Genomic DNA, 15000 nt, shown 5'->3' on the forward strand with positions numbered 1-15000 from the left:
ATATATATGTCTGAGGCAAATATTGCAGTTCTTTTGTCATCTTCAGTTCCACTGTCACTCCGTCCGTCATCACGGTTTACCACCAATCAAAACACGAAAGATTTCAGGCGCTTCAAATCCAGTACGAGTTAAGAAGCAACGGAGGTGTTCCAAAAACTTTATTCCACCAATTTAAAAGACACACACACACACACATATATATATATATATATATATATATATATATATATATATATATATATATATATATATATATATATTGTCAGTGGCAATATTCATGGAGACTATCTCAGGAATACAGGAAAATGATTCACGTTTCCTCTTACTCATCATAGTCGACGGACTGTCTTCAGGACTAAATTACAACATGCATATATATATATATATATATATATATATATATATATATATATATATATATATATATATATATATATATATATATATATATATATATATGTATATATATATTATATTATATTATATATATATATATATATATATATATATATATATATATATAAATTCAACGAAAGCAATTCCTTTAGTGGTATCAGTAAGTTTCTTGCAGGAATCCTAATCTCGTAGGAGTTGTTTTCGAATCTTAGGCGTCAGTTTCCGCTCTCTCTCTCTCTCTCTCTCTCTCTCTCTCTCTCTCTCTCTCTCTCTCTCTCTCTCTTCCATTTCCTGTTTTTCTTCAGGACAGCTCTTTCTCACTCTGTGGCAAATCCAAGCAACTACTGGCTTGAAACCCGTTGGTTATCACTGAGGTTCCTCATTATGCCAACACGGGCAGTCAGTCAGTCGCTCATCGATGAGAAGCTACAGTAGTTAGAACTTGACAAAATTATCTGGACTGACGACCTTTTTGCGAAGGAACAAGCAACTATACTGTAGACCTAAGCGGTGACTGGTCGAGGGAATGAAGGGACGAAGAACCAATTTTAAGGTCGAAGTAGTTATAGCAACGTCGTCTTATATGGAATCTAGGATAAGACTGAGAATCTGTAGTTCAGATACAGTATGTATGGAATCTGCACAAAAGAATGTGACAATAATGCTATAAAAGTCTTCATGAGGGGAAAAAACGTTAAGTATATCTTAGTTTAACCAGACGACTGAGGAGCTGATTAACAGCTCTCCTAGAGAGGGCTGGCCCGAAGGATTAGATTGATTTATTCTATTATTCTACGTGGCTAAGAACCAACTGGTCACCTAGCAACGGGACCTACAGCTTATTGTGGAATCCGAACCACATTATGACGAGAGATGAATTTCTGTCACCAGAAATAAATTCCCCTAATTCTTCACTGGCCGGTCGGAGAGTCGAACGCTGGGCCAACAGCGTGCTAGCCGAGAGCTCTACCCACCCGCCAACGAATAACACTCTTTATGAGGGAAACTTACAATGTAGTGGTGTATAATCAAATGCAACAGATATCTAATGACGTGCAGAAATGGTAAAAGTGTGTAGCTATGGAATGCCATATATACAAAAATGCCGTGAGTGTATAATAATAATATGGTATATTCGACAACGCAGTAGACTTCGTCAGGGAGAGGAAGTGGCCCCCAGATAAGGAGTCTCACTGGCAAGGACTCATTGTCTGTGTCATGGGCTGTGCTGTCTGTTGCAGTTTCTCTCTAGGATCGGTGGGGGCCACTGGGCAAATGACCCCCATGAAAAATAATGACCAATATCGAAGATTTAGATAATAACCTGAATGAGAAATATAAAAATGGGAGAAAATTAAAAATCTATTATGGAAATTATAACATTTTGAGAAAAAATCATTATAATAACAATAATCTTAATGATAATAATAATGGATTCGGTATTTCCCGACAGAACAGGTGATTGCTGTCCATTTCATGTTTTCTACTTGAATACTGAATGATGTGCTGCAGAAAATATGTTATATATTATATGTTACGACCGAAATACTTCATGTATATATATCTATATATATATATATATACATATGTGTGTATGTATAAGTATATGTATATATATATATATATATATATATATATATATATATATATATATATATGTAACGAGGACAGAATTAACACTCTTTTTGAAAGTGTACGTAACGTGCTCCAACGATCTTTATTCATGGAACGGAGGCGTATGAACGTTCGCTCACGACAACACAACATCTATTTTTCTCCTCTTTCTCTCTCTCTCTCTCTCTCTCTCTCTCTCTCTCTCTCTCACCGTGTATCACCTCTCTCTCTCTCTCTCTGTATCGCTCTCTCTCTCTCTCTCTCATCGTTTTCCGAAGTTCACCCACCCGAATCTTACTCATTCTCACCAAATCAATTAAATGGACCATTTAAAGAAACGCAATAGTTTCTACAAAAATAGGTTTATTATTCAAATAACCCAACAAGAAATGAATAAAACAAAGCAAAGATTAAAATGCATAATAAATGAATTATCGAGTTAGATAACTAAACTCTGAACTGTAAAAACACTTCTGATTAAAGAAGTCTCACTATGGCTAATAGCCTGAAAATATCCAAACTCACACACACTCCCCAAATCAATAATTAGTCATGTAAAAAAAAAAACAGTCTACCACATGTTATTCGAAACAGTCCACACTGTCCACCGACATCTGTCCACAGACATCTGTCGGAAGAATCAAAACATGATAGAAAACTCCCAAAAATATATGAAATGCAAAACACAATAATGGAAAGTGTAAAATGCATAGCCAAGATATGGCAAACGTAACATGACAAAATAATAATATGAAAGAGGTATGAATATTCATATTAAATCTCCCACACCAGTTCAAAAGTTCATAATGATTAGAAAATCATGGTAAAAAATCACAAGTTCAATTTCCTCCCATAAAAACAGAGATTTCAAACTCTACCTTATCTGCCGATTCAAAGCCTGGATCCTCTCCAAAGCTACGTCTAGACAACTGCAGTTCTATCACGTTAATGAACGATCAAACTCACTTTTAGGCAGATTTTGGCACAATCTAGATCAAATTAACGCACGTACTCACGAATATACATAACACTTCGGAGATCACCTGACTGGCAATATTGCTGAGGAATCAAACTATTTGCTGAACACAAAGATTTTACCTCGAGTCTCTCGACCTACTTCCATCTGACTCCATAAATTCTTTCATCACATCTTAAAGCATTGAAGCTATGAAATGCATATATGTGTCCTTTAAAATTGTAGCAGCCATATTTTCTGAAATAGAGCTCGGCCACCACATAAGAGCGTCTCGCTCTCCTAACGGCAAACTAAAACAAAAGCATATGTATAAAACATAACAGAATAGGACTATGCTCAATCAGCAATGTCTACTGCACTGCAGCTTTAAGGACTGCTCTCATGACGCACTTCCAAAGTCACTGGGGTTGTGTTCTTAGAGCCTTTACATGTAATCTTACAAACACGAATAAGCTTTACTACTCCCACAACAAGAATTATCAGTAAAATAGCTATTAAGACAATTAAAATTGTCGGCATAATATATTCTGATACTGGAACATCACGGAATCGTCAATGTCTTCCAACGGTGGAACCGTCATTGGCACCTTGGTTGTAGGTACCTCCACTACCAAATGCTCGTTATGCGTATGACGCATAATTATCTTCTCGGAACTGTTGAATACAGCACGGCTAAGTACGAGAAATTCCGTAGACAGGATTCTGCAGGATGAATCGAACAGTTTGGATCCTCGGAGAACGAATGATGTCGACTTGTTGCTCTGGCACATCATTGTAACTGCACATTCCTTGCAAAAAAAAGGCAGTAAGGGTGCTGGTGGACTCGATGTGGTAATCTCGCAGGAACTGTCTAAAGTCACATTCTGTCGGAGTCTGTCCATGAACTAATGATAACTCACAACCACCCACAGACACAACTCGCAACTGGAAAATACTACTGTCACACACATACTTCTCTCTAACTAAAGTACAACCTGTCTTATAATCAATTCCCGATCCTTGATACTGATCTCCCAAAATGAACATGGTCTCTACTCCATCCCACATTACTACTGAGTCTCCAAAAGCGCTTGGAAAAGGTCTAATAACAAAGCTAAGAAAAGGTTTCATGGTACTGACAGGAACGTATATTAACAATCCCCGATCAGACAGTCTCACACTCAAAACGTTATAATACAAATACAAATCTTTCCCCGAAAACACTCACCCCATGAAGGTAACTAATTCCTTAAAACATTTTCTAATCCTAAAGGTAATAATCCCCAGTCAACCATCACTGCAGCAACAATTGCCTTTATTTGGGTTTGCACTTCTATCCTTACAGAATCAGCTTCTTTCTCAATATTAAGAAGAGTATGTTGGATCGTAAAAAACGCTATTGTCGCATCCAAATCTTCTCTCAAACCTTCGACTGTAAACAACTCGTTCAAATTGTCTAACTGTTTCAAACCCATTTTACTCATTAGTTTCTTGCAAATGATTTAACTGTTTCACCTGAGCTGATAGTTCTTTTTCAAAATCTGCCATTTGACTAAACTGGTAATTGACATAGCTCCAATCGATCAATCATTCCCACAACTATAACTAAAGGTGCTGCAATTTACGTCTGCTTTTCTCTAAAAAAAAGAATTACCTGGAAAAAAATCCAAATCCTCAACGTTTTGTCTATCTCCCATCAACTCTAAAAAGCGTTATTCTTGTTCTTTCATTAATCTCGTTAAAGAGACTGACAGAAAAAATTTTACTCTAAACAACAACGTCCTTTTGCGTCAGATGATGAAATCGTTCAATTCCTTCCTGGCTGAACCTAAATTGTCAAATTCCACACTTATGGTCACTCGGTCAAAACCAACCAGACTTGATGATCTTCCTCCACCACCACGCCTGGTGCTCAACCTCTTGTGATCCCCATTCTACAAAACAAATGACTATCAGTAACTTCAACATCTAAAATGAACAAGAGAGAAAAAAAAATAAAAATATATATATATACAAACATCAACCCATTTATCCCTCTAACTATATACAAACGTTCCATTACATCCCAACTTTCTTTAACTTCGAAATATGGGTCAATTTCATCACTCCAGTGTTTACATCTTTAACTACAAATCTATTCCCTCTTTTGATCTCTACAATCTCAAAGGTCCGTGGAACTTCGGACTTAACTTATAATTCAGATCATTCCGAACATTCACTTTAACAAACACTCTATCACCCATCGAAAAAAGCTACTCCCCTCGATTTCGCGTTACTTTTCTCTACCATTGCACGCGAACTAAGTTCAAGTTCTTTACTGATACGTGCAAATCTTTCTCTCGCTGTATTTATCAATGAAGTGACCGTAACATCACCCTGAACTCCTCTGGTCAAATCAAAAGGTCCTTTCAACTATCCATACAAAGCTTCTGCTGGAGATATCTTAATTGTGTCATTCATCATAGTATTGATACTATATCGCACTTCATCCAAAGATCTGTCCCAATGTGTATCGGAACCTCCCACCGTCATGCGCAAAGCTTCGATTACTTTCCGATTCGCCCTCTCACACAACCCATTCGCTTCAGGTCTATACGGGATTATAGATACTTTCTTTATCCCCAACAAATTAGCAAGACCGTCTAAAGTCTTATTAATAAACTCCCTACCATTGTCTGTGATCAGACATTCAGGAACACCATATCGACAAATTATCCCCTTAAAAAACGCTATAGCAACTTCCTCAGCTGATTTGTATTTCAGTGGGAAAATCTCGACAAAGCGAGTCAACTCATCAACAACTACTAATAAATGTCTATAACCATAAGCGGACTCTGAGAAGTTACCCAGAATATCCATATGCACTCTCTGAAACGGCCTATGTGGTATGGGATATGAACCCAAACGACACGACACTGTCGTCGCTGGCTTATTCGCATTGCAAATAGCACACTTCTTCACAAAGGCTTCTACTGCGGAAAACATATTTTCCAAAAGAACTTTGACCTGACGTTTTCATACGTCTTGTCTACACCAAATGAGGAGAACCAAATTTACAATGTACAATGTCTAGAACTTGTGGTACTAGACTCTCTGGCACGATGATTTGTGTAATCTCACCCATACTTCAGTACTTCGCAAGTTATACTTAACTTTCCTCACCAATAAATTATTCTCCAACTCTAGACCAGAAAAAGGCAACTTATACCCTTTCTTCGGTGAAACTCCCTAAGAAATGCCTTAGCATCTGACAACAATTTATCTTCATCTTGCTTTTGTTCCAGCAAGCCTATGTCCCAAGTGACATTTTCACCCGTAATATAACACACTGCGTTACTCTCACTATCACGAATAACAATCTCTCCCGAGACTGCCGACTCACTATTTCTCCCCCGAAGTATGCACTGTAGGAACGTGTATGTCCTCTACATGCGATCTCTCAGAACTACTAATATCAGAGACATTAGACACCAAATATTTACTCTCTTCACCCACACAGGATTCGGTGTGTATTTCCTCATCCTCGACCGGAAAATATCTGCTCAATGCATCTGCAACTACATTATGCTTACCTTCAATGTATTTGAGGTTTGCATCAAAATCTCTCAATGTTAGGAACCAACGTGCTCTCTTGGGCGACAAATTTGGCTTATTAAAAGCTCTAACAACGGTTGATGATCTGTAAAAATCTCAACTTTATTTCCCAACAACAACATCTTAAAATGAACAAGGCTAGAGACGACTGCGAAAGCCTCCTTGTCCACAACTGACATCAGCCTTTCGTTACTACCACGTGTTTTGAACTTTCTGCTATAAAAGCAATTGGGTGTAATTTCCTCAAATTTCTGCATCAAACACGCACCTATACCTTCCTGACTCGCGTCAGTCACTAAGGTGAACGGTTGACTAAAATCTGGAAACTTCAAAACTGGTGGGTTCACCAAAGCGTTCTTAAGCTTCTCAAAAGCTAATTGTTGACTATCACCCCAAACAAACTTAACGTCTTCTCGTAACAAATCTGTCAATGGAGACGCTATTGTAGAAAAATTCCGCACAAAACGGCGAAAGAAAACCCGACATACCTAGGAACGAACGAATCTGTTTCCTGGTTTTGGGAACTGGAAAATTCACAATGGCTTTAACTTTCTCATCATTCACTCTAACTCCTCTTTAGAGATAACATGTCCTAAATAGACAATTTTTTCTCTTCAGAAACTCACATTTGGCCAATTTGACCTTTAACCCAGCAGAACCGTAATCGCTTGGGACTTCTTTTAACACCTTTAGATGTTCTTCAATTGTATCTGTGCATATGAGAATGTCATCCATGTACACAAACACCGACTTTCCTAACAAGCCATGAAGTACTGTGTTAACCAGTCTAGTAAATGTTATTGGGGACCCTTGTAATCCAAAAGGCATCCTATTAAACTCGTAATGTCCCTTTGGTACCGAAAATGCTGTATATTTACGGCTACTCTCACAAAGGGAACTTGTAAAAACCCTTGCATAAGATCTATAGATGAATATATATTCTTGCCACCGATCTCAACAAACAAATCAGGCAAACAAGCTACCGGATATCTATCTGGGCATGTTTTTCATTCAATTTACGAAAATCTACACAAACTCTGATACTACCGTCTTTCTTAGGAACTGCAAGCAAAGGAAAATTAAACGGAGAATTGGACGGTCTGATAATGCCTTCCGACTCCCACTTCTGAACTTCTTTTTCTACTTCTTCTCTGATCTTAAAAGGAATTCGATATGCTGGAATATATATGGGATTTGTACCCTTTTCTAGGCGGATTGAATGTTCTAAAACATCTGTAACTCCTAATTTATCTCCCTTCAAAGCAATGATATCTAGATATTCTTTCAACACTTTCTCTACTTTATCTGAATATTCAGGATAATCAACTTTAGCCAAGTGTTCATGTAGAACCTGACTTCGGAACTGTTGCTCCTCGTTAGGAAACATATTCCCGTCTCCACAAAAAACTCACTAATTTATGCTCTTCCTTAAACTCTTCAAAATCAATTACATAAGTACCCTTGTGATATTTTTCACTGAGTCTTGATAGCTAACTAATTCTACTGAAGTCACGCCTGCGACTGAAATTTCATTCACTGACACCGTACTCACAACGTCTTTGAATTTCTCGGTTCCCTCAACAACGCACACTTGAGAAGGAAACTTTTTCTCTTTCAGCGACACTTTAACTAATGTAGGAACTCGCGGTTGCAATTCAATATCTTCCAACAAAAATCCTTTGAAAGATCTCTGCGGAATATCTTCACTCTCTAATGACTGTGTTACACATGTCTCAGACTGTGTCTTAAGTTTCTCACAAGTTTTTTCCTGTGTATATATGGAACAAAACAACCTGACTCACCTATTGTAATCCCTGAACTCCCGTAAGAATGTTGATGTTATGTCGCATACAAGAAGGGTGTCCTAGCAAAACCATTTCACCTAAGGCTAATCCTTCTATGACCAAAAATGATTCTACTATTGTCTTTCCACCGATACAAAGCGTAAGAAATGACGAACCTAAAATATTCAGTTTCCTCGCTTGTACATCACACACTGTCTCACTAGAAGGGACTAATTTGCACTCTGGAAACCTCGAGTGAAAAAGGTCAGCATTTACTAAGTTAACTGAGCTACCAGAATCAATGAAAATAGAAATTTCATTGCCATTAGAGAATCCACGTACAATCGGCCTAGGTTCTAGTGACTCTACGACCTGATTAGTCATTATCCTGTGTCCGTTTTCGAACTTATCTTGTGAAAATTCTGCTGTTCCTTTGTGTATCTAGAACTTGCATCATGTGGAATTCTCCTGTCATATCTAGAAAAACCTCCCGGGACTTCCTGAATAATCTCTACTCTTTGTGGCTGGGCAAAATCTCCATCCATGATCTGAAGATTTGCAAACTGAACAATATCTCACTCTGCAATTTGATTTACTATGGCCTATTTTATCACAATTAAAACAACGTATCGTTGTGACTGATCTCTCTGGAATTTTCTTCGATTCTACTCGTGCACATGTCTTCGCTGTTGCATCATTTCCCGAATGCGAGCGACTATCATTATTCTGTGGTTTGGAAACCGCAGCTGACATCTTTGCACCTCCCTGTACAAAACTACTGTCCAGTGTCGGGCATTTTGCTAGATTTTTGTTAATCTGTGCAAACAAAAAGGATTCGTCTGTATCCTGATCAATTCTCTTATCAAAACTATCTACAATTACATCTGGGACCGACGTTAAAAGGCAAGCAAAGTGTAACAATCTTTCAAAATTATCTAAGGAGATATTATTTCCAGTTACCCATGGAGAGCCTATTATAGATTTCTTTAACTCAACTACTGCATCAAATAAATTCGCACTGTATGTGACTAGTGAATCATTGCCCTTCTTTATTTTGAGAAACTCTCGCAAATTCGAACTGCGCATTCACGTTGAACTCCGCCATAAGTAGCTCGTAGAAATTTCTGCAGTTCATTCCAAGTTTTACACCTTCTGAACCCGAAACTGCGTGCTCGTTTCCCAATATCTCCTTTATCTAAATCCAGAAATGATTTAGCCTCTGTTAAAGCTTCAGCGCCATTCGTAATTTTCTTGGAATTCAGATAATTGTTCACTGACTCAATGAAAGTTTCTATATTTTGGGTTGGCTTTCCATCAACTAACCCTTTAAAATTTGTAATTCCCCCACAAATGTTCGTCACTTATGCACCACAATTGATTGGGATGTGCTTGCTGCATCGTCCGGCATTTTGTGAGTAATCACACGCCCTGAGCGTAACAACATAAAAAGAGAAACCAAAAAGAACACTAGAGAAAGGCACAAGTTACCCCCTCTAAAAGAAGAACAGAAAACGGAGTTCTGCGCAACTTACGAGAATGGGGTACTTACCAATTTTGAAACAGAAAACGAAGTACCTATCTCTCAACTTGCTAACCTGTGACGTCACCTACTCGACGGCGAAGCAAAAAAGGACACCCAGCGCGTTTCTAGTTGAATCATCACTTTACGTAATTAACTCACAATCGCCACTATTCACGCTTATTTGGGTATTTTGTTAACCCCAAAATTGCTCTAGAGATCATCCAGATCTATTTCACAACTCCCCACTCCCAGTACTCGAATAGAAACGGAAAAAAGAAGAAAGGTTCCCCATATTACCCACGTAATCCGACCCACTAGTAACCTCATTCATCTTAAGACTGAGGGGTAACCACTCATGACGCTCACGGCCCGTCGCCTTGGGTATCAACGTTATCAATTAGTCTATTAGCAATCTCCCTCTTTCGCCATCATTAAAGACATTAATGATGTAAATGTGTTGTAATATGAAGACACCTGGTGCCCCCCACACGAAATTTTTCTGGATCCGCCAGTGGCTGGGAGCGCTTTTGTTGGGGCTGACGGACGGCAAGAGTTTGTTCATTGCCTTCCAATGAGACGGATGGACAGAGAGAGAGAGACACACACACACACTGACAGATCTTTCAAACCCTCCCACGATCAAACTGACATGTCAGGACAATTCGTGGAGAGGTGTTGCTGGAATGCATGACAAGACCGCTGATCACAGAACTCTGCCCCGAGGAGCATTCTGAAAGAAGAGAATGATGGGGGGGGGGGGAAGGGGTCCTGTTGTCCCCAGAGTTTGGGACATGATGGAAGGCTTGCTTTCTCTTGTTGTCCTCGTCTTGGGAGCCCCAGAAAGAAAGGGCCAAGGTCATGGGTCACCTGAAGACATCCACTTCAGTCCTAGATGCGGAGAGAGAGAGTGAGTGAGCATTGACGCACACACACAAGGAGCAGACACAAAGGTTCTTACCAGAGGAGTTTCACTGCCTGGTTGAGGTCTGTTAGAGTAATTCAACTCACTGTTAACACTGGGTTATCTCATAAGGGTTGTACTTCTGCCACTTGGTGACCACGAAACCAACAGTTTGGAAGCTTAAGACCAGCGTATGTTAGCCCATGAGCCAGTGTGGTATTCCTCTGTCTTGGGATCAAACGGCATACCGTGAGGGCAGATCAGTAGTATGAATATTTTCTAAAAATTACATTCAGCTGCCCCAGTTTTAGCTGCTGTCGTTATAAATAACTCTGTTTGAAATTTACGGTTTACAACAATCATCTAAAAACTGTACTACTTTTTGTGGTCTTTATTTTGAACGCAAAAAATCCACCTTACAGCTAACAGCAGTTCCACTTAGTTCCCACCCTAAACTAAGTCGCACTTTATACCTTTCTTTCAGTTTAAGAGATTTATCTAAAAATGCATCACATCTAAAATAGTAGCATAGCAAAACAGTAATCACAATAATGTAACTGGTAACCACACGAGTCTGTTAAGGAGTCAACCTACTTACTTTGGATTTTTAAAGTAACTTGAAAGTACCATTATGATTCATGTCGCCCCATGTTCAGCACTACACATCCAATATTTGAAACTCAAATCACCCTACCCAGAAAGATGAATTAGGTTATGCTATCAAAACAATCAGAAATGACAGCCACACCAACCACTATGCAATACATGTACCTGCCCAGTTGTACCAGTTCACTGTCCTGTTCTACTGTGTTTTGTTGCTTCAGCAGAGTCTTCTCTGTGGCTACATTCTGCACAGTTGCTGGGTTAGCCCAGATGCCTCATTTTGCCTTATAATGACCATGAAACATGAGATCTCAAACATTAGTGGCATCAGTCTCTGTATCAGGATGGTGGTCCTTCGCAGTCGTGTATATGGAGCTTTCTTACTATAGGCTTACTCTGAAGCACAATTTGTGCTTATCTTCAACTATTCAACACTTGGTTTTATTCCTAAGTTCACCTGTTTCAATTATATTTGTTTTTTGTTACTGTACCCAGTTTTGCCTGATTCCAACCAAGCACCAAACACCACACGTATGTTTTGAGTTTCAAACTGTCTGTCAAATCAGCCTTGAGGAAACACTGGCTGTGAAGATGGTATGCAGAGGGCAATATCAGTAGCTACATTTAATTAAAAGTAGATTGCTGGATGCATGTACAGTATATGACCTGCAATACTCTCTGCAGTGGAGACATGATTACTTGCAAAGATAGTGGAGGCTCCTTTGAAAACATATTACATTATCTTGATAACTGTGGTGGAGAAGACCCTGATGGTTTCTTCCCTTTGTTTGTTTTGAAAAAGTTTCTTGTGTGTTGTCTCCCAAGCTTAAACGTAGTAATACAGTGCCTGTTCCAAAGAGCAGCATATCTGCAGACTGCAGTAACTACAGGCCAATCTCTATTCTCCCTGTGCTCTCCCAAGTTTCTGAAAAACTTATTCTTAAACCACTATATAAGTTTGTGGAATCTAAAGGATTGTTAGTTGACAGTCAATATGCATACAGGAAATAGTTGGGCACCTGTGATGCTCTTTTAGACTTGACATGCCATGTGCAAGGGAACCTTGATAAGGTTTTTGAGTGCAGAGTGATTCAAATAGATTTTAGTGCTGCTTTTGATTCAGTGCATCACAAGGCACTTACTTATTAACTTCAGAATCTTGGGGTGGGTGGATATGTTTTAGGCAGCACAGAGCTGCTCTGGACGAGATCTTTAGTGTATCAAGACCTGTTTTGTCTGGATGAGTCTGAAGCTTTAACTATTCTATGACTTGGACCATCGATAGATGGTCTCTTGTTTGTCACTTTTTCATTAGTTGTATTCTAACAGAGATCTTTCACATTCACAACTGATCCCTGATCCCCTTTCCTGCCGAGAGCAACCGATTCTCTGAACAGCAGCACCAATATGCAGTAAATGCCCCTCGCTGTCAAACTTCTCGGTTCCAGAGTTCCTTTATTCCTCACACCATTGGACTGTGGAACAGCCTCCCAGAGGATGTCGTGCAATTGGAACTTCAGAAGTTCAAGCGAAGATGCAGTGCATTACTTCCCTAATACTATTCTCTTTGCATTTTATTTTGTAAATTTACCTGTTTTTCGAATAATTGATCTCCTGTTTCCGTATTCCCCAGTACCTTCTGCTACATCTTTCAGATGAACACCATATTCTTTGGAAACTTGGTGGGCTTGTTCCATGCGAATAGGGTTCTTCATCTTCTGAATAATGACAGTAATTTATAATAATCATTGCCAAAGGACTATTGTTATCACTATGGATGTCACTATTGCATTTTTATGAACAGGACTGGAACCTTCAACTTGACTGAATTCCACGGAATTCGAGCACGATGGTTGTGCTGAAAAGTCACACATGCTGTAAGCGATCAGCACTGCCTTCACAGGTTCCCAATATGTGGTCACTATTGATCTCGTCATTTGTGGCAAAGGTAAGTTGATGTGATGTATTGGACTGATGTTTTTGTCATTATGTTTCCTGCTTCTAACTTGTCTTATTATTTTTCTTTTTCCTCAGGCTTGTCTGCGGCACAGTCTTACAACAAAAGATTTTGCATCTTGTTGAAAGATGCCCGGTCTGCGTTATCAGCAGCATCTTTTCAAGTTTTTTGAAAGACAGTGATTTTTCATAAGAAAAATTACCTGTCTATGTGCCGTTGTGTCCTGAGCAGATACGGTTGAACAAGCATAGACTATAAATATTAGTGTGGGTATATACAACATGGCTTCACCAGGACCCATTTTTTCTCCCGAAGCGCTACGAAGCTTCAGATATCACTATTTTGTGACACAGTGGGGAAAGAAGGTTTTGTTTATAGTGTACGAAAATTGTTTTATCCTGGGACAAGCCAAAGGAATCATTGAGATTCTCTTCACTAAGGGAGTATTGCTTAGTAAGAAAGGAAATATTAACAAAAAGGATCTCGAAAATCTTGCATATAAACCTCCAGAGGACTTGGACATCACGCTGATGCATAAAATCTGCTATCAACTTTGGCAAAAAGGGTTTAATGACCCTGGTGATGAACTGAAGGAACTGGTAAAAAAAATCAAAGATGAGAGGAACGCTGTTAGCCATGAAGTGCAAAATATGTCATATACAGATTTAGATAAGAAACTCAAAGGCTTTCAAGCAACACTCGAGGAAACTCTTGATAAAACCAAGTTCCTCTTTCCAGTTCTGGGTGTTAGAACTGATCAACTCAAAGCAGAGATCAGGGCTGCTGTTCCAGAGCTGCTGGGAAAGATCCATGAGAAATATGATCCCTCAGACCAAAAGGATGTGGAAAAGCTTAAGCAGGAAATAAAAGAGTTCTGGAGTGAGTTGTCTGAGGAAGTACAAAAGTCCTCTCGAGAAGAATTCCTGTCTCTTTACAGTAGACTCTGTCAGATTTTGCCCTTTGACTGGCTAGTTCAGCATGGTATTACAGACCCATGTAATATCATTATTTACTTACAAGTGCAGGATGATAGTCGGTTTAACGAAAGCAGGCGAGGCAGAGAAGGTCCCACTGTAGATCAAAGATGCATCCTCAGAATTAGGAACGCCAGGAGAGAAGACCCTGAAGTTGTGATTATATCTGGCGATGCAGGCTCTGGAAAGACCACAATTCTTTGTTCCTTTGTAGAGAAATGGTTTAAGAACACAGTGGATATACCAGAACTCTCATCCTTCGACACTCTCCTGTACATGCAGTTCAGAGATCTGAAATATGACAACTTTGCTGACTACCTTAAAGGATTGCTGCCACACACTATAGCTCGTTATGATTTCACTAATGTGCAGTCACATATCCTTGGTTCAAAATGTCTAATCTTTTGTGATGGGTATGACGAGGCTAATGAGAATTCCAAGAAACTCTTTGAAGAAATGTTACAACTTAACTGGAAGGATAAAAAGATTGTTGTGACAACACGTCCAGGGAATACTGAGGAACTAACGAATGATGTGAACTCCACAAAACGTACCAAAATCAACCTCAAAGTTTTAGGTCTTCAGGAAAATGATTTCAACTTGCTCACAGAAAAACTCACTGGCTACCTGGTGAAAGATAGCATCCAGCAGGAAAAACTCAGAGCAGAGCTGTCTCAGAAAGTAAGAGAAATGAACTATA

The 15000-nt window shown here is 39.0% G+C and overlaps 1 protein-coding gene across 1 annotated transcript in view; it reads left to right on the top strand.

The window, feature by feature from the left end:
* LOC136826057 (uncharacterized) overlaps window positions 1-15000 on the top strand; it is a 21230-nt gene that overhangs the window by 1614 nt on the left and 4616 nt on the right. Inside the window, exon 2 of the mRNA XM_067082951.1 lies at window positions 13404-15000. This exon is cut by the window's right edge and continues 984 nt beyond it. Coding sequence (XP_066939052.1) covers window positions 13608-15000 — 1393 coding nt within the window. The 5' untranslated portion in view covers window positions 13404-13607. The remainder of the gene's footprint in view (window positions 1-13403) is intronic.

The sequence above is a fragment of the Macrobrachium rosenbergii genome, chromosome 40, assembly GCF_040412425.1.
Source record: "Macrobrachium rosenbergii isolate ZJJX-2024 chromosome 40, ASM4041242v1, whole genome shotgun sequence".
NCBI classification, from domain to species: Eukaryota; Metazoa; Arthropoda; class Malacostraca; order Decapoda; family Palaemonidae; genus Macrobrachium; species Macrobrachium rosenbergii.